Below are 23,630 nucleotides of genomic sequence, written 5' to 3' on the forward strand. Positions count from 1 at the left end.
CTTTCCTTCACCTTGCTCTGTCTCGAGTCTCTTTTTTTTTTTTTTAATACTGATTAATCATCATATTACTGCATTATACAGATATTTACAACTGCTATTATAGCAGATATATTATTTACAATCAAAAATACATGATTGAGACTTATATTATTACATTAAATTCTGTGAAGTACATGCCCAGACAAATAATCCCTTACAACTGCTATTATAGCAGATATATTATTTACAATCAAAAATACATGATTGAGACTTATATTATTACATTAAATTCTGTGAAGTACATGCCCAGACAAATAATCCCTTACAGAAGAGGAAATTTTTGAAATATTAAACAAATAAGCACGTTAGCCCCCACAAATACTTTTGTGGGGGCTTGAACCGCTGTCCTCACAATGCTTGTGAGGGCAGCAGCCCACCACTCCGACCAAGGCCGAAGTGGCACTCTGTCCCGAGTCTAAAAGAGAAAAAAGAATCTGTTAGAATTACCAAACAGCCCCCTCCTCTATCTTCTTTCTATTTCATTTTAATTTCAATTAATTTAATTATTATTCTCTTTTTATGATTTCCACTACTAAAATTACTATTATACTATTCAATAAATAAATATCATAATTAATTCTTAATGTTTATTATATTTTTATTTAATTCTTTCTTGAATTAAAAAAAGAATCTCTAAATTTTATTACATTTAAGTTCTTTAAGAGATGAGATTTACAATTACAAGGGATCCCCCTAAGAGTATCTCCAAAAGCCTCTATAAATTTTACTCTTCAAATACTTTTTTGCTTACTTATGTGGCAAATAGAAGGGTGAAAAATATGATATTCTCCAAACGACTCTTCAAATATAAATAAGTTAATATTATTTTAATCAAATAATTATTTTTTTAAAGGAAAAGTTAATAGCAATTAAAGCAACTCTCTCTCTTTATTCAATAAAAAGTAATAAAATATAAATTGAAGAGTGAGAAATTAACTCTCCAAATTTAAAGAGAGAGAATCAATTTTTATTTGAAGAATCTTAATTGAAGTGTTTTTTGGAGCTTTAAATATTGATGTGGCTCTTCAAATCTTATTTGAAGAGTCTTTTGGTGATGCTCTAAATTACATGTAACGTCACTTACAACTACTCACATGACCAGTGCGTGGATCCCATACAACTATTGTTTATATGAGTGGTTGTAAGTTACATTACAAGTGGTCAAAAGTGTAGGTCTATCTTCATTATTTACTGAAATTGATTTTTAAAATGATGGTTGATTTATTTAACAATATGAAGCGTAGTAAAAATGAGTTATTTAAAAATATCCAAGGCAAGATTAAATTTTTTTGAATTGTTAAAATCCAACATACCCAAGATTTTGTAATGCAATCGCCTACTCTTTAACTAAGTTAACTTTATGCTATATTTAATAATCAGAGATTAGAATGAAAATTTTGGAATCAAAATGAATTATGCGTTTTGCTTATAAAATCAAATCTTAGAATTAGAATGAAAATCGTGCAGGGCCCATAAATTTGAAAATCATTCCCAAAGTTCCAACTTTCAAGAGAGGGTTGGGAATCAGCTAAGAATGACTTTTTTTGTGCCCATCTAAATTTTATAATTCTTATTTTGTCTTTGATTTAAATAATAATTAAAAATGATAATGAAAATCAAATGAAACCATAATCCAACACTTATGGCGTCGAGCTACCACCAACAGCAGCCGCATCAAACCAGCAGTAGCCATTGCGTCGAAATAGCAGTAGCGGAAGTCGGACCACCACCAATGGCCATCGCAGAAATTGAACCAATAGTAGCAACAGCCGTTGAGTTGCCACTGGTTCCGATTTGATGATGATGGTAATTTTTACAATGTCATAATTTTTTGGTCCCATCAATAACTATGTCATAATTTTTATTTTTATTTTTTATGTTTGTTTGTTTCTTGCCCCTTTTCTTTTTACGACCATTGAATATTATTTTAATTTGTTCACCATTTTATTTGTAACAAAAAACAAATTTTATCTAACAGAATATTATTATTATTATTATTATTATTATTATTATTATTATTATCCAACAGATATTCGTACATAAAGTTTTCTGATGAATTCCTTGTAATAGAATTCAAAGAAGATAGCATAATTATTTATCAAACAAATGGGAACCATCAATTTTTAAAGATACAAGATCAAATTTTATTTTATTTTAAATATACATATACATATATATATATATAGAGAGAGAGAGAGAGAGAGAGAGATAATTATTGACATATTCGAAAGTTCCAGCCTTTTTAGCCTATAGCTATAGGAGGAGGAGCACTCAAGTTTTGAGTTGTCACATGCATTAATGCTCTGTAAAATGGTTACAAATTAATAAAAATGCATGGTGAAGGTGAGTACAATGAACAAGCATGACTCTAGCAATTATGGATTTCTGCTGTAGAGAAAAAATTATGCCTCGGAGCTCAAGGATAGAATGACAAAATCCCATCAATTGTGCCGACATTAGGAATGTTGATTAACCTAAATTGGCCAAGTAATTAGTTACTTACTTTGCTAGCTATGACTATGACTAGGAGTATAAGATGGACAAATAAAATCAAAATTCAAAAGAGAGAGATTGATTGTTAAATAGATCATTAGATATAGAAATGTTTCAATAAGAATATATTTTTTAATATTTTAATCTATCTCTTACTTTATTAAAATGATGAAAATTCCTTATTAAATAATCATCAGATATTTAAAAAGTTATTGAAAGCCAATAAATCAGAACCATCTAACATTGTCAAGTTGTGGAGTACGATCACCATGTCATTTCCCCATCTCAAAGTGCATTTAGTCCCAATAGGATTGTTATTGGTAATATCATAATTGAGTATGAATGCCTTCATAAATTTAGATATAGTAAAAGGAGAAGAAATTGTTTAGTAGCTCTAAAGCTTGATATTAGTATAGCTTATGATTGAATAAAATAGGTTTTTCTAGAGCATGTTAAGAGAATATTAGGATTCACATAAAAACGGGTGTTTTTAATTATGAATTGAATTACAACACCTTCATTCACAGTAATCATTAATGGGGACTGAGACAAAGGTGTCCACTTTCACCTTACTTGTTCATTATGTGTGCAAAATGTTTCTTTGATCTCCTAATGCAAACAAAAAGACAGAAAGTGATCCATGTGCTTAAGTTTGACAAACAAGTGACTGTTTCACATTTGTTATTTGCTAATGAGAATTTCAATTTTACCAAAGCCTCCATTGAAATTGTAAAAACTTAAAGGCATTTTTTGATTGTGTATAGCTGCCTCGGGATAGATCTTAAACTATGAAAAGTCTTTAATGTTCCTCAATGGGAAGCTTCAAAATGAGCAAATAATTGCTATAAAAAACATTTTCCAATTGAATATGTTGTCTATATATAAAAAATATTTAGGATTATCATCCATGATTGGAAGGAAAAAGATGAGTTTTTTAATAATATGAGGCTTAAATTCTTGAGTAAGTTATGAAATTAACAACACATATTCTTCTAAAGTAAAGGCAAAAAAGTGCTGATAAAGAGCTTAGCCTGTCCCTATTTATACAAAGAGTGTTTTCAAAGTTTCATTTACTCTGTATAAGGACATTTAGAGGGTAATTGCTAGTTTTTGATGAGGCATAAAGAAAGATATTCATGGTATTTATTGGGCAAGATGAGAAAAAATGAGTTATGTTAAGCATAGAAAAGGGTTGGTTTCAGAAACACATCAAGTTTCATTCAAGCTTTGGTAGCTAAACAGAGCTGAAAGATCATTCAATATAAAGGTTCTCAAAGCAAGATATTTTAAACACTTTAACTTCCTCAATGCAAACATAGGTACTATCAACCCTTTGTATGTAGAAGTATACTTTGGGATAGATAGATCATTTCAAAAAGAGACATGGTGGAGAATTAGTATTGGGAAAAATATGCAAGTCTATAAAAGTAGCTGACTGCCACGACTAATTATTTTTAAGCCAATATCACCAAAAACTCTTATTGTGTGCAATAACATTTTGTTCAAGATGATGTTAATATTCTGTAAACGATTCTTCTACTGAATAAGCCATCAATGGATGAACTTTGTTGGCATTATAATAAGCTTAGGAAGTACTCTGTCAAGGGTGGCTACTTGGCCTTGAAAGCAAATTTTCAAATGCCCTAAGTAACTTAAGCCCGAAACGTAGTCAATGAAATGCTATATGGAAGCTTGACCTTCCTAAGAAGGTAAACATCTTTATATGGAGGCAATAAATAACACGCTACTAATTGCAGATAATTATGGAAAAGGAAGGTGGTGCCAACCTTATCTACCAAAGATGTAAATAGAAAAGCTTGACCTCCCTGAGATGATAAAAAAATTTTTATGGAGAGTGGCAAATAACCTGCTACCAATTATAGATAATCTATGGAAAAGGAAAGTGATCCCAACCCTATATACTAAAAATGTAAATAGAGAATAAAAATAATTGCTCATGTACTGAGAAAGTGTAAAGTTACTTAAAAGGTTTGGCAGCATTCCCTCTTAGTTGCGTTGGAGACACCAACTACTTCAGGCTAAAATTTATTAGATACTTACTTAATATATCCAAGCAATTGAGCAAAGAAGAAGTTGAAATTCAGATTGCTTGTTGGTAGGTTATGTGGTATGCAAGAAACCACTTTCTATTCAAAGGCAAATAGTTGGGATCCAATAATTCCGGCAACAAAAGCTGAAGCAATAATAGAAGCATTTAAAAGAATCAAAATATCTTAGCAACAATAAAAGAAGAGAACATAAGTAGAGAAACCAAAGCAATGGCATCCCTCGCCCAACAGCTAGTGCAAAGCAAATGTGGATGCAACTATTGATAATGAGAATCATAAAGTTGGATTAGGATTAGTGATAAAAAATGCTAAGGTGACTATTGTAACTGCAACCATCATATCTTCAAATTTCAATGGAAGTGTCTCATTCGCAGTAGTTTTTTTTTTTTTTTAATATTGATATATAGAACTATTACTGATATTTACGATCAAATTATACAATTAGGACCTCGTGTACATTAATATTCTATTTCCTATGTAAAAGCTTAAGTAATTGAACGAATAATGCAAGTGGCAACAAACACATATCTACCAACAGTGATTTCTTAATCAGGTTGTCAAGAGGTTATTGGTTTGGCAAACAACAGAAAGGACAATAAACCTAAGAACTTTTGGGTAATATTAGAGATTAAAGAAAGAAGGAAAGATTTCTAAGAAGTCAAATTTTAGCACGCATGTAGGTCTTGCAATGCTAATGCCCATACCTTGGCTAAGTTAGCCTTAAAAGGTTCCAAATTTGTTGTATGGTTGGACAGTTTACCAACACAAGTTATGTGTTTACTCTCTATTTCTTAATGAAGTATTTTTCTTTATCCCAAAAAAAATATATATATAGATCGTGGAGTATAGCACCCACAAGGTAATTTTTCTTACTAAAAAGAACTTGTATTGCTCAAACTTAAAAAAGTGTTAATTTAATATAATGATTTGTTTTAAGAGCTTTACTTTAATTTTTTTTACCCTTATATATGTATGTATGTATGTATATAATATTGAAAATATCGAGTAAAGTAACCCTACGTAGAAATAATAAGAAATGTGTGCTTGTGTTTCGGCGGGTAGTGATGTTATGGTCCATTAACTTAAAATAAGTTATAACAGAATATTGGAGTCGCATGTATAGTTTGCATTGAAGAATGAATACTAATTGCAATTACGTTGGTGGGGGTTTAGGTTAGCTTGAGTTATATATCCCATTTTAAGGTGGTCTATAAGGATACTTCATTTTATATCATTTGGTGTTGGTGGGGGGAAGGGAAACTACTACTTAAAACTTTGGAAATTACTTTCATTACTTACTATATTATATGTGTTGTGGCAACATGAGCCAAGCAGGGGCCATAACCGGCCGGCCCTTGAATGCTGAATGCATGCATGCATGCCAATGTTTTGATGGGACGAGGCATCCAATTTTGGTTCACTCAATGTCTCAACTAATATAAATACAAATCACTAACATATATAAGCACCTAGCTAGTCTCTCTCTCTCTCTCTCTCTCTCTCTCTCTATATATATATATATACACACATACACGTATGTATATTGTGTGACTCAGTGCGAGTGTGAGAGCAACTCCTAGCCTGCAGCGTGAATTATATTTTGGGAGGAAATTAAGCTGATCATTTCCAGGGTTGGTTTCATAGACGACAGAGATCTAGCGGATACATTCGAGCGAAGGGATTTTAATTACACAATATATTGTATGCATGATATATCATAAGGTCCCAATTGTGAATATGAAATCGATCTTTCATTTATTATAAGAAAAAAGCAAAGTTTGGTATTTGAATTCATTAAATTCGTTTGTGTTATGAACAACTTTAAATTGTTAGCTGGAGTCACAATCCCAGTGTTGGCGAATGGCGACCCACGGGCCTCCCAACAGGCAGTGGCCACAACCACATGGCTGGCTGACTCGCTATCATCAGAATTCATTCACATTCAGGAAGAGCTGTTGAAGTAAATGGTTGATGTAGTAGTGCCTCTTTAATTGATTTTGACGACCACCATCATATGTTACATACATAATTTTAATCTGTAGGCTTTGGCTGGTACAAATCCTATAAATTGCTAATTCTAACCTCTAAGCGAAGCAACAAAATTAATTAACCGAAAGAAATTACTTACTGCGCAGTAATGCAAAATTAATGAATCGGAAAATGGAGCAATATCATCATCATATAATTAATTAATCAGAAGCTGACACACAAATTTATGTGTGTGTATGTATATGTATATGTATATGTATATAAGGGGCAACCGGCAAGGAAGCAGCATCTACGAGGACTCAGCAGCCCTGGTTTAGTTTTTTCTTCCCCAGGCTACTACTGTGTGTTGTTTGATGGGCTTAAACCAATCAAATGAGAGCTTTTGCTTTGCATATGCACTGCCATCCTTAAATAACTTGTACATTATTTTGCATTCGAAATATTTATAATATAATATATGCACAGATCGATTATTCTATTTATTAATTAACTTATTAAGAAGAGATCTAGTAAATATGCAATATAATTAAGAGAAAAATTAAAACAAAGGATTATATATATATATATATATAAATAATAATATATATTTTTTAATGAAAGTTTCCTTAAGCTATTAAAAAATCAATGTTTGTTTAGTTCATATATTTTGACTTAAGTGTCCACTCAATTATTGTATTTTAAAAAATATCTCAAGAAACCTCTACTGTTAAATATGTTACACTCTTATCCTTACTTTTTGTTTTTAATAATACCTTTGTGACAATATATTTACCTTCTTCATAATATAAAGAAAAAATAATAATTTATTAAATTAGTGTTAAAGAAAACATCAAAATTTTCACAACTTTTAATATTATATTTTACTTTTAGAATTAATTTGATAAATTAATTTTTTTATAAAATAAATATTAATAAAATTATTGTAAGTATATTAAATATTACTTTAAGTTGACTGATGAGATTAAATAAGTAATTTTAGTTATTAAAAAGCCATATGTACTCACGTGTTTGCATGAGCATATATCACTGTTGTCTATATATTTTAAATATTTTATATCTAAATAATTTTTCATATTGAACTATAAACTGCTGGACCCGGTGGCAGTACGCATGTAGCTTTTGGTCCTCCTCATTTTCATTATTAATGGTTTGGATTTAGATTCGCTACTCATCGATCTTATCTTTGATTTACCTTTTTTTAAAAATTATTTATATTTATATATATACTAGTAAGAGCTGCAGTATGCACAAGATTACTGCACGTGACATCCATCGCACATGTCTATTAATTAATGCTGCCTTCCTCGTTGAATATATAATGATACAGTATAAAATATAGGGAAATTATCACCGGTATACCCTAAAATGTCATCAGTATCAAACATACTACAACACTTTTCACTTGTATCACTCGTACACCCTAAATTGACAAAAGATTTCTGGCGTCCACCTTTCCGTTTACTACCGTTGAGACATGCTGACGTCATAGGGGTAATATAGTATTTTAATAAAGAAGTGGCTGCAAAGAAAGACGGCGTCGTTTTAATACCCCGAAAACACTGTCGTTTCACTGTAACAAAAAAGAAAAAACAAAAAGACAAAACAACGTCGTTTTTTATTTTGGTTAAAATAAAAAGTTACAAAGAAACGACATCGTTTCACTGTAACTCAAAGACAAACAGACAGAAGTGGTCCATCCTCCCCATTCTTTATTCACACTGAGAGAAGTTTGCATGCATATGAACAACCGGTGCAAGACTGTATGCATGCCTGCCATTTTTTTACTAAAAACCCTCAATATTTGACCATCAAACAAGTTTAAGTGATAGCTGTGGAGATTGATTTGGAACTTGACAGAAGAGTAAGCTGATTTCGATCGAATCCAGCGAGCGAAGCATCGAGTTGTTAGGTATGTTCATATATATATATATATTTCATGCAATATATCTCTTATCTCTTATTTAGTCAATAGATGTAAGAAATAATTTGAAATTATCCGAATTTATGGGAATTTAATTTTTGTTACAAACCCTAGAATGTTAAAAACGAAGAAATAAGCAGTGGTTATTTTTTGGGTTATTTATATTCTTATGTGATCAATGTTTTAGGTTTATAGAAGTGCATTTATATGGTAAATGATATCGGTTCTGGTTTTTGCATATTGAGGGTCTGTTGGCTGTTACATGTATTTCGTTAAAACTAATTGGGGCTTTTTTCAACTTGCATATTAAGGGTCTGGTTTTTTGCATATTGTATGATATTTATTTCCTACGCTGTGTGTGTAAAGCTTAAAGGATCCATATTTAAGCACATTCTGTTATTTTTGGGATTACAGTAGACATGTCAACAATGAAGCTAGTGATTTCTTTCAAAGGAGAAAAACATCATGTCGGTATGATTAACCCTGAAGATTGGACTGTTGATAGAATAAAGGCTGAGGCATTGAAGATAACTACTGTACATGGGTTAGATACAGTTGGTAAAATCTTATTGACTGTTATGAACCCAGATAGTAAAGTCAAGGTTGTTTTAGATTCTGAATATGGGATGAAATGTTTATTTGGGTTTCATAATTTGATGGGTGTTACTACATTTGAAGTTGAAGTTGTGCCTGTTTTATGCCCTCAAAATCCAGATGCTCCGTTAATACAATCATTGCTGTTTAACTTAGGAGTACACCTGTCTTCAGAAGTTATAGATATCTTGAATGATGGAGGTACACCAGAAGTTACGCATACAGATCAAGAAAGGGGGAGTAACAGAGATGAATTCGATGATATGCAAAGGGGTTATGGACACGAAGCTACTGCAACTATTCATAAGGGTGAAATTGATGAAGACAAACTATTATCAGATTGGTCAGATAAAAGAAGTGACAATGATGGTGAGGAACCTGTTGTGCAACCAATACCTACCATGCTTGTTGATGATATTGTGTCTGTTGATGACATTGATGATAGTGAGGGCAGTGAGGACAGCCAATGCGAGAGTGATAGCAACGGAGGTGGAGATGGTTTACTAGATGATGACATTAGGGCAGTCGAAATGGTTGTGAACTCTTCTGATGATGACATCAATCTTGGCAGTGTGAAGTTTACAAAATATTTAGAGAAACATGAGTATAAATTAGATGCTGATGGGATACATAGGTTGAGATTAGGTGATGTGTTTAGGGATGTGAATCACTTTAGACAAGTGTTACATGAGGTTATGATTAGGAAAGGGTTTAACATTAGCATAAAATATAGTGAACCGCGGAGATATTTTGCAACTTGTAAGGAGGCTAGCTGTCCATGGTTTGTTAAAGGTGCAAGACTGAATGATAGGAATGGTTTTTGGCTGCGGGAATATCAGAAGAAGCATGAGTGCAAGCTTACCAAGAAATCTGTGAAAGTTACTTCAACATGGGTTGCTGAAATGATAAAGGGACATGTTGCTATTGATGCAAATGTCAAGATATCTCTTCTCAAGAATTATATGCAAGAAAAATTCAGGTTGAAGATTGAGAAGCTCACAATGTATAGGGCTAGAGAAAAAGCAAGGATTCTAGTATATGGTGACCATTCGAAGGGCTATGAAAAGCTGTTTCAGTATGCTGCAGCTATTCATCGGGCTGAGCCAGGAGCCATTTGCAAAGTGTTATGTGATGCAGTCACTATTCCAGAGAAATGTCTATTTCAAAGATTTTTTGTTGCATTTCCAGCACAAAGAAATGCTTTTCTGAATGGCTGCAGACCGTTCATTGGAATCGATGGGTGTCACCTAAAGGGAAAATATGGTGGAGTTTTGTTGGCTGCTGTTGCTTCAGATGCTAATAAAGGGATAGTTCCATTAGCATTGTGTGTATGCGAGATTGAGAACACAGAAACATGGACTTGGTTTCTTGATCATTTGCATAGCTACTTAGATGATGGAAGACAGGTAACATTTATTAGTGATAGGCAAAAGGGGCTGTTGAATGCAATTCCGAACACATGGCCTACTGCCTATCATAGGGCATGTTGTAGGCATGTGTATGCTAATTTTGCGAAAGAACATGCTGGTGCCAACTTGCGGACTCTTTTTTGGAAGGCAGCAAAAAGTAGTAACAAGCATGATTATGAGGAGGCAATGGCACATATCAAAGTGGAAAAGTTAGCAGCATATAATTGGTTGGAAAGAGAGCTGCATGGATACACTTGGTCTATGCATACATACGACAGAAACTGCAAGGTAGAAAGGACTGATAACAATGCCTCCGAGTGCTTCAACAGTTGGATTTTGCCTTATAGAGATAGGCCTGCTTTGTCAATGCTTGAGGAAATTAGATGCAGACTGATGAGAAGATTTACAAAGAGAAGAAATGAGGGAAATACTTGGCAAAAAACTATTGCTCCTCGGATTTACAAGGAGTTGGATCAAACTTTCAAGAAAGGAGAAAAAATGATTGTGCAACCCTCGGGAGACTTGAATTTTCAAGTCATGGATAAATCTTATTATCCAGCTAGGAGGTTTATAGTGAAATTGGAGGACAAGACGTGCGATTGTGGGTTTTGGGAAATTGCCGGCTTACCTTGCTGTCATGCTATGGCTGCCATAGGCTATGCAAGGCATGAAATTGAGGAGTATATTCCATTTTGCTTTACCAAGCAAGCCTACATTAATACATATTCAGTTATGTTTAGTCCAATTCCCGATGAGCGGACATGGGAGCATGGTGATAGGCCCTTAATTGATGCCCCAATTGTGCGGAAAAAGATTGGAAGGCCAAAGAAATGTAGGAAGAGAGCAGCCACTGAACCTCAAAAACGCAGCAGGAGATTCTTTGTCAATTGCTCGGTTTGTGGTGGCTCGAACCACAATGTAAGATCTTGTCCATTGAGACCATCGGTTGCAAGGCCAAGCAAAGCTACAAACACTAATTCTCAGGTATCTATTTAGTCCATTAGTTTTATTCATTTATGTTTATTGTTTATATTGTCATCTAACACAGAAGTTACGTTTTTTCAGCTGTCAATTGGAAATTCTTCAGGCCAGTCAGCAGATCCTTTAAGCCAGCCATCAAAGCCAACAAGAACGAGAAATACAGCGAGGAGAGACCATGTACCAAGTGATCGAAGTAAAAGCTCCAGTGCTGGATCGATGAAAAGAAAAAGCGCAAATGCTATTGGAGTTGCTGGAACAAGCAAAAAAAGAGGTTGAATTTCGTTTCTTTTTTATCATATTTCATAATTGAATATAAGGAGCTTAATTTATTTTCTTTTCTGTAATATAGGAAAGACTTCACATGTCAACCTATCCCAAGTCAGCCAATCACAGAATCCATCACAAGCATCCACTGTCACAGGTGCTTTGTAATGAGTTTGATGCTCATTTTGCAATGTTTTGTTGGAAACAATCTATCAACTTCAATTTCCTTAACTGTTATGCTAGTTATGTGATATCAACTGAACTTAATTATGCTCTTGCATGAGCTAAGCTATCGAATTGGTTTTTGGAATATGTATTTGAAGGAGATATGTTGCTATCTGCATATTTTGGATATGTTATGATTAGATTAATATTTTAGTTGATAATTATGACTGTTGAATATTTATTGAATACAAACTTTGTGTGTTACATTACTTTCTCATAAGGACAATTACAAAGACACACACTAGCACAATTAGGATCCATTTAAGCTTTCCTTCGATGCTTTTTAGCCTTTTCTTTATCTTAACCAAATCATCATTCAGCTTCAAGTTTTGCCCTGGCATTGCGCCATCAGTATTAGGATATATGAGAGATTCCACAGTGAACCATTCCCAAAATCCACAATGCCTCGCTCCATAATGCTTCCACCTGCATGACCAAAACATTGCATTAGGGTTTTGCAATGTGGTTGACACTAGAGCCACTGCTTGCATGCCACACTTGCAGTATTTTGGTTGGCATTTTACTTTATAATATCTGGTATGTCCACTATCAGCAGAACTTGATGCTTCACTGGAGGCCATTTTCATATGAATTGCTTGGCATGTGATTGCTTGGCATGTGATGGATCAATGATTTGTTAATGTGCTTCTGGTTTTTAGTTGGAAAAGAGTAGCAAATTGGTTAAATTTAAAGAGATTATCAGGTGTGTGGTGGCTGATTTTTTGTTGCAAATTGGTTGAATGTTGGCTGATTTCTTGTTGCAAATTGGTTGAATGTTGCAAACTATTTTTGTTGTTGTGTTTTAGGTCATTATATAGCCAAAAATGTAACCGTTATTGGCTCCCAACGGTTACATTTTCAATTGCTTCACTTTCAGGGCAAATTTGTCTTTTTAAGTTAAAAGGGTAAAATAGTCATTTTGCTCAAATTCCGTTAAGAACTTAACGGTAGTAAACGGAAAGGTGGACGCCAGAAATCTTTTGTCAATTTAGAGTGTACGAGTGATACAAGTGAAAAGTATTATAGTATGTTTGATACCGGTGACATTTTAGGGTATACCAGTGATAATTTCCCTAAAATATATATGTAAGTTAGGGGACGGCTACCTTGCAGCTTCTTAAGGTAAGCCCACCCACCCACCCAAAATAAGTAAAATGGATATGAGTTCAAATAGGTCACATTCCATTTAATTGGGAACTGCACCTTACAGAAACTGTAAAATAGTAAAATTCCGTAAGTTAATCACATTGCCCCACATGTAAACTTTTTAAGAAGCTTGATTAATTTATTTGTATAATATTTTGAGGGGCGCCAACATATAAAAACTGATCTTCTCGTGTTTGGTTTGGGAATCAAACAAAAATAAACATACTTTACTTCTTTTAAAATTATTTTTCCGGTTTTATAGGAGCCACAGGAGCCATGCCACCCACCAGCCAGGACTGTGAACTACCTAATGTGGGGTGGTGTAGGCATTTTCTTCAACTTTGTTGTTTATAGGAGATTCAAGGGATGGTGGACTAGACACAATTACATTCTCTCAGCTGGATTAGATGCTGGGGTTGCCTTCTTGGCTATCCTTTGCTATTTTTCATTGCAAATCAATGACATCAATGGACCCAGCTGGTGGGGTTTGGAATTAGACGATCACTGTCCTTTAGCAAGTTGCCTCACTTCCCCTGGCATAAAAGCTGATGGCTGCCCTGTTTTCCAGTGACATTATGAATTCTTTCATGGTTATATTGTGTGCAAGCATTGAACTTTCAAGTTTCCGGTCATATTATATACACAAGTCTCAACTCTTCATGCGTTCACCAAAAGAAAAATAATTGTACATGGAGAAAAACGAAACTTTATATTGTGGCACAACTGGTCATTTTTTTTGTGGAAAGGAATCTCAATCTCCTATTAGTCTTGCTTCTCCTTTGAAATTCTCTTCAATTTGCTTAAGAATGTTTTCCTCTTCCAATTCAAGTTGTTCCATGGCTTTTTCAGTGGCAGCAACCAATTCCGGATCAAAGATAGTGCCGTCAGTGTATTTATTCACTGGTCCACAATCATTAGGTAAACTGTAGCCACCAAATTTTGGAGTTACATAAGCCCCAGGAGAGTAAACCTGCCCTCCAACATGTAGAAATTTCTGAAGGATTGCAGCACCTTGAAATTCGATGGTTGTTGGCATTTTAAGTGATTCCAGCTCATTTGCCATGGCCTTTCTTCTAAACCCCTTGTCCAAATTTTGAGCAGCATGCGCAATTACATCTGATCCCTTTGCTGTTCTGGAGCTATTAGGACTCTGGATAACTCCTGTGGTTTGTGCTCTTGAACTAGAAAAGATGTCCTCTTCAGTCGCAGTATTTTCTTCTACTTGAGATTCATCTGTTGAGGGTAATTGTTTTATAGCCTGCTCAGCATGCTCAAATGAATATGATGAAGATTTAGAGTGGTGAAGTTGCGAGAAACCTTCATCCTTGCCAGCAAAACCTGTTTGCTTTACCCTTGAAAAGTGAATTCTTTCCATCATTTCATCAAATTCCTCTACTGTGTGGAAGCTCCAAGCATGAACTTTATCGCTTCTGCTCCTAATAGATCTCTCTTCCTTAATTTCATCAGATCTTTCCAGAGGATGAGGGGTCACCTCTTGATTTTGAAACAAATGACAACTTTTAGACCGTATGGCTGAATCAGCATCAATGGATTCTGTAGCTTTTATGAGAAGTGGAGATGGTGGTTGCATTTGTTTTCCCTCTTCTTGTTCAAGATTAGATGTCAATTCCCATGTCTCACTGGTTTCCGTTTTCCCAAGATCAACGCCTGCTTTCAGGCATGAATTTGACTCTGAAGCAAAACTCCCCAATAGGGGTTGGTAGGCTCCACTGCGACTACAGGTGACACCATCTGCTTTCTTCTGCAATAGGTTCAGCTGTTCACGGAAACTTGTTGATCTTGACACTACTTTTGAAGAAATGCAACCCATTTTTATCAGATTATGGTTAACCAGATCTTGACCTACAGCAAATGATAAGAAATGATAATATGAGATCATTTAGTTAAACGCTCTTTGGTTGATTTCAGAGAAAATAGAGGACCTGTCTATGGTACAGATTCTGTAACAAACATCTCCCGTCATCCCACCATCCGATCTTCTGTTGTTTAGTTTCTCACTCCACATCCAACCACATCCAACGGCTGATGCTGCAGTCTGTAGCTTACAGATTCTGTTAGCTAGTCAAGTCCGAAAATAGATCATGGTGCATTTGCAGAATGAATGCACGAAGATATAAATTATAATAATGAATACACCAAATATTGATAAAAGAGGGTCTGAGGGTCATGAAGATTGTTATATATTCATTTGCTAGTGTATGTGGATAGTACTCTATGTCTCTATGCCCATTGTTGCTGGAAACATTGTCCACCAACAATCCGGGTTTTGCTGATCAGGACCCAAAAATATATAAAACAAAATATAAATATATGTGGCAAACAACAGAAATATTACATCCATTTCTTGTAAAGCATATAAAGTGGTGAAGAGGAGTAATTTCGAGAACCGCAAGAAAAGATAGAACAATATCTTCACAAGGTATACCTGAAAGATTACGTGTTACATACCTGTTTGAGAGAAGTGGATGATCGAATGGTTAATGGAAAGTGGTTGATTGCCAAATCTGATTTTTATGCGAGTCACTTAAGACTCAATTCGACAGTTCCCACAATTCCCAGCTCAAGACGAGTCTGTCAGACTGCAAACTAGTTAAGAAATCTCTAGATCATTGAAGAGACTTGACAAGGCGTTAGAATTAGTGCGTAAAGAGATTGAAATTTACCCATTTTGATATGTTTCTTTTCTTGTATGTGGCAAGTCAAGGGAGGCCACATAAGGCCGGTTATATGTTTGGCTCAAGGCAGAGTGTACTCAAATTTCAAAGGTTGGAACTTTGAATACAGCGCCCACCTAAAACCTAATTAAATGGTCAATCTATTCGCACATACAGTACACATTTCACAAAGCCTAACTACTACAACAACAGGCTCTGAGAGGCTTATGCGCTTGGATTGACATTGATTATGCTATACTCGAGCATCAGTAATGTCAAGAGATACCAACATGTAAATCCCAATTACCATATCATTCCTCTATTAAATAATAAAATCATAATTTTGCAAGTTATCAAATTCCATTATCTAATAGGAACCTTAATTTATTATTTAAGCAAAACGTTTTTGCCAAAATAGACAACCATAATACAATCAATTAACCAATCGTCTCAACTGAAATGTTCTGGCCTAGTTGAGGTGAGGTAAATTCTTGATCGTTTAACATGTTTGGCCCGAAATTCTTCAACAGGCGCATCACTTCCACATTGGTGCAGTAAGATTTCAAAGCTGGTACATGAAATCGTACACTCATGCACAGAAAATGCAGGGAAGTACGCCTGGAGTTATCAAGAACTATAAAATGGAAGTACAAAATGCACCAATTTTCATCGCCTAAAAGCATGGCCTTCACTGGCATCCCTACCTTGCGAATAATATGTTCGGCGTCGAACCCTCTCCTCTATAGTTGAGCTTCCTCCCTTCTCAGCACCATATACACTTTTTTGAGCAGCATCCAAGAAGTTCTTGCCTCTAGATATCCTATTCCTAGTAGCTTCTCTCGCATCATCTTCCTCAGCCTTCTTCAACCTTTTCCATCTTTGCTCTTCATGCAACTCAGCATTCGCTTGCATCTCATGCAGCCTAGCAGCCAGCTCTTCTTCTGAAAGCTTGGGAGCAACATAACGCCGTTTGTAGTGTGAATCACTCCTGTTTTCAGGAGCAGAACCATAAGAACTTTTGCTTTGAGCATCATAATTATTACTCCGATCTTCAGAAGGGTATTTTTCAAGCTTTGACCTGTCATGATTCATCTTCATAGAATCTCGATCATCACTTTTTTTATTCTTTGGTTCTGAAAAGCCACTGGCTGACTGCTCTCGGTATTTGGAGTCCTTGTACCGATCCATCTTAGAACGGGTTCTTTCAGTTAATTCATCTCCTGAATCTGATCTTCTGTTGCGTAGCCTCTCCTCCTCAGGATGTGAACTGTTGTGATTTCTAATTTTCCCTTGTCTTTCTCCTTTGGAAGAAGTGGCATATTCAGAATCGGAATGCTGTCCACTGGATGAATGCTTTGAACTAGAACGATGCTTCTTCGCACATTCCTTCTTACCACCAGACCGGTCCTTGTGTTTCTTCTTCGCCTTGCCTTTCTTCTCTTCAGCCTATCATATGAAAGATAATCTGTCAGCAAAACAGCATATGCTAACCTTACACAAGTGGGCATAAATTGATAAACAAGAACTGAACATACACAGACATAAGGGCAAAGCAGTTTCAATGAAATGGCTAAGAAAGTCTAGAGTTGAAGGAGAGGAATGGGAGAAGGAACATACAGATTTACGGATAAGGGCCATCTTGATGGGGTTATTCTTGACACGAGCAAGAGCTTCTTGCTCACGCTGGCGAATCAAGAGCAACGGATCGGAATGGAGCTTACGCCAAGCATCACCGGCAGAGTAAGGCTTATCGTCGAACAAGGCACCGGGAACGGACGACTGCTGGTTGCCAGAAGCAGAAGAGGGTTGTTCGAGAGCCTTGAACCCGCTGCCACTTGCACTCGTACTCGCGCTAGCTGCTCCATCACTTCTACCAACGGAAAGTCCGGAATCGTAAAGAAAATCCAACCTTTCCTGTCTCCTGAATGAAAACGAAACCAAACAAAAAGAAAATTAGGAAAAAAAAAAACTAACCCTAACCCTAACCCTAACCCTAAGAAATCAAATATTTGACTTACGGAACAAGGCCGGCTTGCTCCTGGAGTTGACGGAATTCGCTGCGCTCCCTCTCTTCAAGGATCTGCTTCCGCAATTCGTCCAATTTCTTTTGTTCGGCTTCATGTTTTTGCTCTGCCTTCCATACGTTCTCTATGTTCCTTAAACTTCCGGTGTGCCATCCTTTCTTGTTCAGAAACTTTAACGCCATCCTCCTCTCTCTCTCTCTCTCTCTTTTTTTTTTTTTTTCCTTTCAAATGTTTCTGAATCTGAATCTGATCAATCCAAACAACCCTTTCGTCTTGATTATATTTTTTCTCCCTCAAAGATCTGAATGAATGAAGCTCAAGCCTCGTGCAAGAGTCAAGCCGACACTCTGATTTCCTTTTCTTCTCGGGTTTTCTTTTTATTATATATAGCTAGCGTGTCCCTTTGGTTTTATTATTTTCACTCTGTTCCCAACGTCTTATTCTTTTTTACATTATTGCCCGCATAGGCGCATACCCTTTAAAAAAAAAAAAAATTTAAATTCATACGCGAAAGGCCGAGTGGCGAGACGATTGCGCTCACGGGTTGAATCGAGCCCCTGCAATAATTTCTTCCATAGTGTATCAGGTGGAACGCGGACCTAAGACGTCTCCCTTCCATTAATAATTGGGTTAAAATAAGTAGTTCTTCCAACGCATTGCTAAGTTATATTGAATATCGCATGAACCCGTTGAGAAAGCATTGTCGAGTTTCCTATAATATTATATTAACAATTCTCAAACTTTTATATCTCTATTCTTCTGGATATGATTCAACTATTATTCGTATACCTTATATTTATTTTGTTATCAAAAATACTACAACACTTTGAAGGTGTATCAATCGTCCACCCTTAGTTGATAAAATGTATCAGCCGACCACCAAACTGTTAGTTGTCGTTTGAAAGTTAACGGAGTTACAGTGAATTGACGATTTTACCCTTAAAAATTATCACTTGTATACCCTTAAATTCTCTTTTTATCACTTGTATACCCTTAAATTATCACTTGTATTATATGAAAAGACCAAATTACCCTTCTGACGTCATCATACTTAATCGGCAACTAACGGTTTGGTGGTCAGCTGATACATTTTGTCAACTTAGGGTGGACGATTGATACACCCTCAAAGTGTTGTAGTATTTTTGATAATTTCCCTTTATTTTTTTATAGTAATGATTGAACCTTAAAATTTCATGAGAGAAATAAAACAATGTCAAATAATTCCTTTTTTTTTTCCTATTTTTATTGCATTCTAATGACAAGATCGATTTTCTGGTTTTACATCTTTAAAAATATATTTAAAAACAAAAAAAAACATGGGTTGACGTAATATTCACATATAAATCAATAATCTCGTATATTAGTCCATTTGGTAAAGATATTACACCCGATTAAATTCTGCAGGATGTTAATATTGATAAGAGGCCTTACAATTATTGATAAACAAATGAATCAGGCTGGTCATTGTGTCTATTTGGTATGGTATAATCTGCAAAGCAGTATGCGTGCAGGAAACTTTTGATGCCCCCTCTTAAGTGGCTCAAAATCAAATCATCATCTCATATTAACAGCATTGAGGGATGAATTGTTGGTATCTTTCTGGGATTGATCAGCGACGGCAACTCTCTGATGCAGTTGCATGAGCTGGCCTCTTAAGCTGCACTCCTCTACCTGAATACATGAGATCACTAATAATTATCCAAGATGTTAATAATTTTTTCCTTTTTTTCCCTCCCCTCCTCCTTTTTGGGGTGAATTTGATAAGAAAGCTAACCTAGATCACACACTTTTTTCTTGCATCACTCAAAACACAGATATTTTTATAGCATTTATGTGAGAATAACCATGGATGATTTTCACAAAGCAACGCGCAAAAGGGGAGGAGAGAAGCAAACCTGAAATGTGTGTGTCTTAGACAAAAGACCTCCGCATTCTTCAACAAGAGCTCTTTCCCCACCAGTCACTTTTGCTAGCTCCGAAATCAACATTTCCACTTCTTCTGCCTGCATTAGAGAAGCATTTTCTTAGGGAAGTCCAACCAAAAAAGAAGTTCAGAAAACAGACAAGCGAAGAAGAATCACTTTTATTATTGAACTACGAAAATTGGATTTCTGTCCCACCTCTGGCATAAAGCTTTGAAGATGAAGAATTATCATTTCCATCAACTTTGCCGCAGAGTTCAGTGCCTCCCCCACCTCCCTAACATCAGCCTGCCATAACGACGTATATCATGGTCAGTCAGCCATACAAACAAGACAGTTGCTCAACTGAGAACCCAGTGGACAAAATTATCATACCTTGACATTCCCACCGATTGGGAGTTGAATCGAGGCGCCCAACAAAGCTTGAATTGCTTCTGACAAAGAACTTGAGTAATCACCTTCAAATGCACACCATTCATCCAGATATGGCATCTAAATGAGCCAAAAAACCAAAAAGTTTTGTGAATTCAGAGGCTCATTCATTAGTAGACACAACATTGAGCAGGGCAGAACATAACAAAACTAAAATTAACCAAAAAAAAAAGAAGCGAATTAAGCTGTCAAATCTAGGTAGTTCTACTATGCTATTTAATGGAGTAAATAAATAAATAAGCTAAATCCCAATCAAAAACTGTAAAACAGAAGAAATATTGAGTTAAATAATTCATATATTATGGAAGTCACAGATGATTCCTTTAGTTAAACCAAAATATAACTAGGCATTTGCCTCTTTCTATTAAGCAATGATTGGAAATGCAAATGGCTTTTGTTTGAGAGATTTAAGTCATCTGAAAGATGCTTATTTGATATGCTATATATTGTGAACAAGTTGAATAACGTCCAATAACAAACTGAGATGGGATATATTGGCGGCACGATGTCATGTGTTAAAAAAAAAGATAATCAAGCTAGCAGTCTTACTTGAGCTTCCAGAATTGTCGACAGAGTTTTTATTCTCTTCAGAATCTCCAGTTCAATGCGTTTCCTTTTGACTGAAGCATATAACTCTGACATTTTGACCCCCAGAGAGTAAAGTGATTTCTACAAGGAAACAGAAAATACCCAAAAAAAAAAAGAAAGAAACCAAAAAAAAAAGAATTGGATTAACAACACTGGAAAATTACAGGATGAAAAAGAAAAAAGGGATTACTATTAAAAAAAATTCTCACAATCAACAGTGGAACTCAAGGCGATACAGTGGGAGGAAGCTCTCAACCATTCCATTTTTCTTTACGGGATTGGTACTTAATCAAGTTCATGTGTAAAAGAATAAAGTCATTTGCCAATAAAAGTAGAGTGACCATTCAAGCTTATATATTTTTTGCCCTTCCCCACAGCATTAGTTCATTTCTATTCAAAAGAATATCATTATGGTCTAACAATTCTAGCATTTGTTTAGTCCTTTTAACAATTTTCAAGTTGAATCATATCCCAATTCTCGGTCTGTGTTTCATTCACTCATTTTGCTCATATTGTAAAGTCAATGGTAAGATTACTGTAATCTTATATCTACTGCCACAAACTTGTCATCAGTGCATACTCCATAAATAATCATTTTGCATCTTTGCTTCATCAACATTTATTCCTTAGATCCATCATCGTGTATGATTGATTGCTTTTAGCAAGAAAGAAAGCAAACCAAAAAGCATTATTATAAGGCTCTTATTCAAGCAAACCAAAATCCTCCACTTTGCAGGTAAGACTTGAGAATCGAGTATCAACTAATTTTAGTTATCTTAATTTGAAGATATATTTTTGTATAGGGGGTGGCTGATTGTGCAACACTAGAAAGTTATCCGTTGATTGGTATTATGTTAGTTTTCAACACTAGTAAAGTGAAGATGAAGAAGAAAGAAATAAAACGTGAAAACACAGAGTTAAACTAACCTCGGTTTCTTTTCTCTGAGTTAGAGTAGAGGAGTCAGCCTTTGCATTAGCAAATCTCCACTGAAGATAATGATTGTGAAGCAATTTGAGGGAGTGCAGGTCTTCCTGATGACTCGAAACTTTCCTTCCCTTCCTTGAATCAGTCCCAGTTGGCGGGGGAATTGGAGGCAGAGGAAGACCCCCAATCTTCGCAGAGTTTGAAAAAGATCTGGAGAGAGCAGGAGTTGGTTTTTCTCCGCCTTTAATTGAAGAAAAGAAGCCACCGTTATGTTGTTGGGAATTAGACAGCTGCGGCTGCAGATGAAGAGAACGCGAACAAGGAGTGGCCGTCCCATGAACCCTGTTGATGATGTTTCTCTCAGCAAGCGTTCTGCTTCTAGCAGAAACTGTCGGCAACATATCCGTGTCACTCGTGCAAGAGTCCCTGAATATGTCATCAACAACATTTGAAGATAACGCGTCATTTTGTGATGATGCTGCATTGGAAGGTTGAGTTGATATGGACTGTAAAAGCTTAGTAGCAGCAGTGGCCATGCCGCTGGTAGATCGCTGTAAATGTAAGGTTCTTGGCAGAGGCCTCGATAAATTCGAGACTGTAGGAGTGTCCGGTCTAGAGGAGTTGCTGCATCTTCCGCTTGCAGCGAATTTGGATGTATTGTTACTATTGTCATTGAAAAGCTTCATCACAGAACGCGGCTGTTGCTGTTGGTGTCTTCTTTCTTTACTAGAATGGAACTGAAGAGGAGACTCTAAGCTCCGAGCGGTTTCGATGGGCCTGTTCTCGTCGGCAGAGCTCACGGATTCTGTGTCTTTATTATCTTGCTGCCGCCGATGCCTTTGCTGTTGTTGTTGCTGCTGCTGCTTGTGATGTGGCGATTTGGCGGTCACGGGATGCTGATCACTGGAGGATGCTGATGATGCTAATGGAGACATGAATCTGGAACTGACCTCTCTAACTCTTGGCCGCCTCTGAGGAGGTGCTGCCACCGCCGGTGTGCAACTGCAGCTGGAAGTGTCAGCAATTACAGCGGTCGCCTCATTTTCTGCCATCTTCTTCACTTCAATCATAACTCTCTGGTATCGATTTTTGCAACTTCGCCGGACAAAATCTAATTAACTCAAGGAGGGACACTGAGTGCACTCTTTTGTTTTTGCTGCCAAAAGAAATGACTAATGAGAAAAAAAAAAAAAAACTAGCCGTTAGCAATGAGGAACCAGTTGTAACGGCTCTCTTCTTTTAAAATTAAACAACAATAAAGTTTTATTTTATTTTTTTGACTTTATTTTTTTGGGAAGGTTTTATCATTATTATTATTACTCTTCGTTTGGAATCTCCACTTTCCTCGTACTTATTATAAACGTTTTATCCTGTTGGCCTTTGGTTGTTGATCAAGCCCCACAACCATTTGATTGATGTCGTCGAATAATATAATAAAACAACGATTAGGTTCCCAATATTCGAATCCCATCAGATACAGATGTAGCGATTTGCTTGTAACTAATATTTGGACCCTTTGTTTTAACAACTAACATGAAATCTCGTGTACAAATACAATCTAACAGATCAGTAAAAATTCGACTAAAACATTAGAATGAGTCCTTATAGTTAATTTTTTTTTAAAAAAAGACATTTACTTAGGAGAAGCGAGAAACACACCATGCCTTGAAAGGCATTTTATAAAACAAATTACTTCCGTTAAGCACTTTTATGATTTAACCTTACAATTGCGCCCCGGGGAGGCACAGGTACCGTCTCATTTACAATTTGCCTTCAGGATTTTTTTTTTCCTTGATCTTGTGGGGATTGATTGTTATATCCTCAACCTCAAGGAATAATTTTCTAAATTAAATAACAAAAGTGAGGATGCATTTTAAGAAAACAAATACCCTTTTGGCAAATGGCAAATAAAAATATTACCGAATCCATTTGAA

The 23,630-nt window shown here is 35.6% G+C and overlaps 3 protein-coding genes across 4 annotated transcripts; all 3 read right to left on the reverse strand.

The window, feature by feature from the left end:
* Positions 1 to 13,739: 13,739 nt before the first annotated feature.
* LOC102607103 (hypothetical protein) lies at positions 13,740 to 16,018 on the reverse strand. Of its 2 annotated transcripts, none has more exons than XM_006467195.4 (2): positions 15,600 to 16,018; positions 13,740 to 14,993 (listed from the first exon to the last, which is right to left on the reverse strand). In XM_006467195.4, the coding sequence occupies exon 2, from the start codon at positions 14,959 to 14,961 to the stop codon at positions 13,882 to 13,884; it is 1,080 nt and encodes a 359-aa protein (XP_006467258.2). In that variant the 5' UTR covers positions 14,962 to 14,993; positions 15,600 to 16,018; the 3' UTR covers positions 13,740 to 13,881. The 2 variants fall into 2 exon arrangements, with proteins under 2 accessions (XP_006467258.2, XP_006467257.2); XM_006467194.4 differs by having other exon boundaries at positions 15,074 to 16,018.
* A 145-nt stretch (positions 16,019 to 16,163) lies between these two features.
* Positions 16,164 to 18,217, reverse strand: LOC102606810 (uncharacterized). The gene is made up of 3 exons (XM_006467193.3): positions 17,824 to 18,217; positions 17,423 to 17,726; positions 16,164 to 17,251 (listed from the first exon to the last, which is right to left on the reverse strand). The coding sequence occupies exons 1-3, from the start codon at positions 18,009 to 18,011 to the stop codon at positions 16,472 to 16,474; spliced, it is 1,272 nt and encodes a 423-aa protein (XP_006467256.2). The 5' UTR covers positions 18,012 to 18,217; the 3' UTR covers positions 16,164 to 16,471.
* Positions 18,218 to 19,150: 933 nt separating this feature from the next.
* Positions 19,151 to 23,549, reverse strand: LOC102631413 (protein ENDOSPERM DEFECTIVE 1). The gene is made up of 6 exons (XM_006467192.3): positions 21,699 to 23,549; positions 20,733 to 20,852; positions 20,127 to 20,243; positions 19,950 to 20,039; positions 19,725 to 19,832; positions 19,151 to 19,500 (listed from the first exon to the last, which is right to left on the reverse strand). Exons 1-6 carry the CDS (start codon positions 22,764 to 22,766, stop codon positions 19,384 to 19,386), a joined length of 1,620 nt encoding a protein of 539 aa, XP_006467255.2. The 5' UTR covers positions 22,767 to 23,549; the 3' UTR covers positions 19,151 to 19,383.
* Between the last annotated feature and the right edge of the window lie 81 nt (positions 23,550 to 23,630).

The sequence above is a fragment of the Citrus sinensis genome, chromosome 2, assembly GCF_022201045.2.
Source record: "Citrus sinensis cultivar Valencia sweet orange chromosome 2, DVS_A1.0, whole genome shotgun sequence".
Taxonomy (NCBI): domain Eukaryota; kingdom Viridiplantae; phylum Streptophyta; class Magnoliopsida; order Sapindales; family Rutaceae; genus Citrus; species Citrus sinensis.

Bases quoted from the DNA above. Each gene is read 5' to 3' on its own strand.
- LOC102631413 (XM_006467192.3), bottom strand. From the start codon at position 22,766: ATGATTGAAGTGAAGAAGATGGCAGAAAATGAGGCGACCGCTGTAATT. The intron at 20,040-20,126 runs GTATGATAATTT...TCGTTATGGCAG, and splicing joins CAATCGGTGGGAATGTCAAG to GCTGATGTTAGGGAGGTGGG. The intron at 19,833-19,949 runs GTGGGACAGAAA...TCTCTAATGCAG, and splicing joins TTCAAAGCTTTATGCCAGAG to GCAGAAGAAGTGGAAATGTT.
- LOC102607103 (XM_006467195.4), bottom strand. From the start codon at position 14,961: ATGGGTTGCATTTCTTCAAAAGTAGTGTCAAGATCAACAAGTTTCCGT.
- LOC102606810 (XM_006467193.3), bottom strand. From the start codon at position 18,011: ATGGCGTTAAAGTTTCTGAACAAGAAAGGATGGCACACCGGAAGTTTA. The intron at 17,727-17,823 runs GTAAGTCAAATA...GTTTTCATTCAG, and splicing joins GAGCAAGCCGGCCTTGTTCC to GAGACAGGAAAGGTTGGATT. The intron at 17,252-17,422 runs GTATGTTCCTTC...TTCATATGATAG, and splicing joins TGGCCCTTATCCGTAAATCT to GCTGAAGAGAAGAAAGGCAA.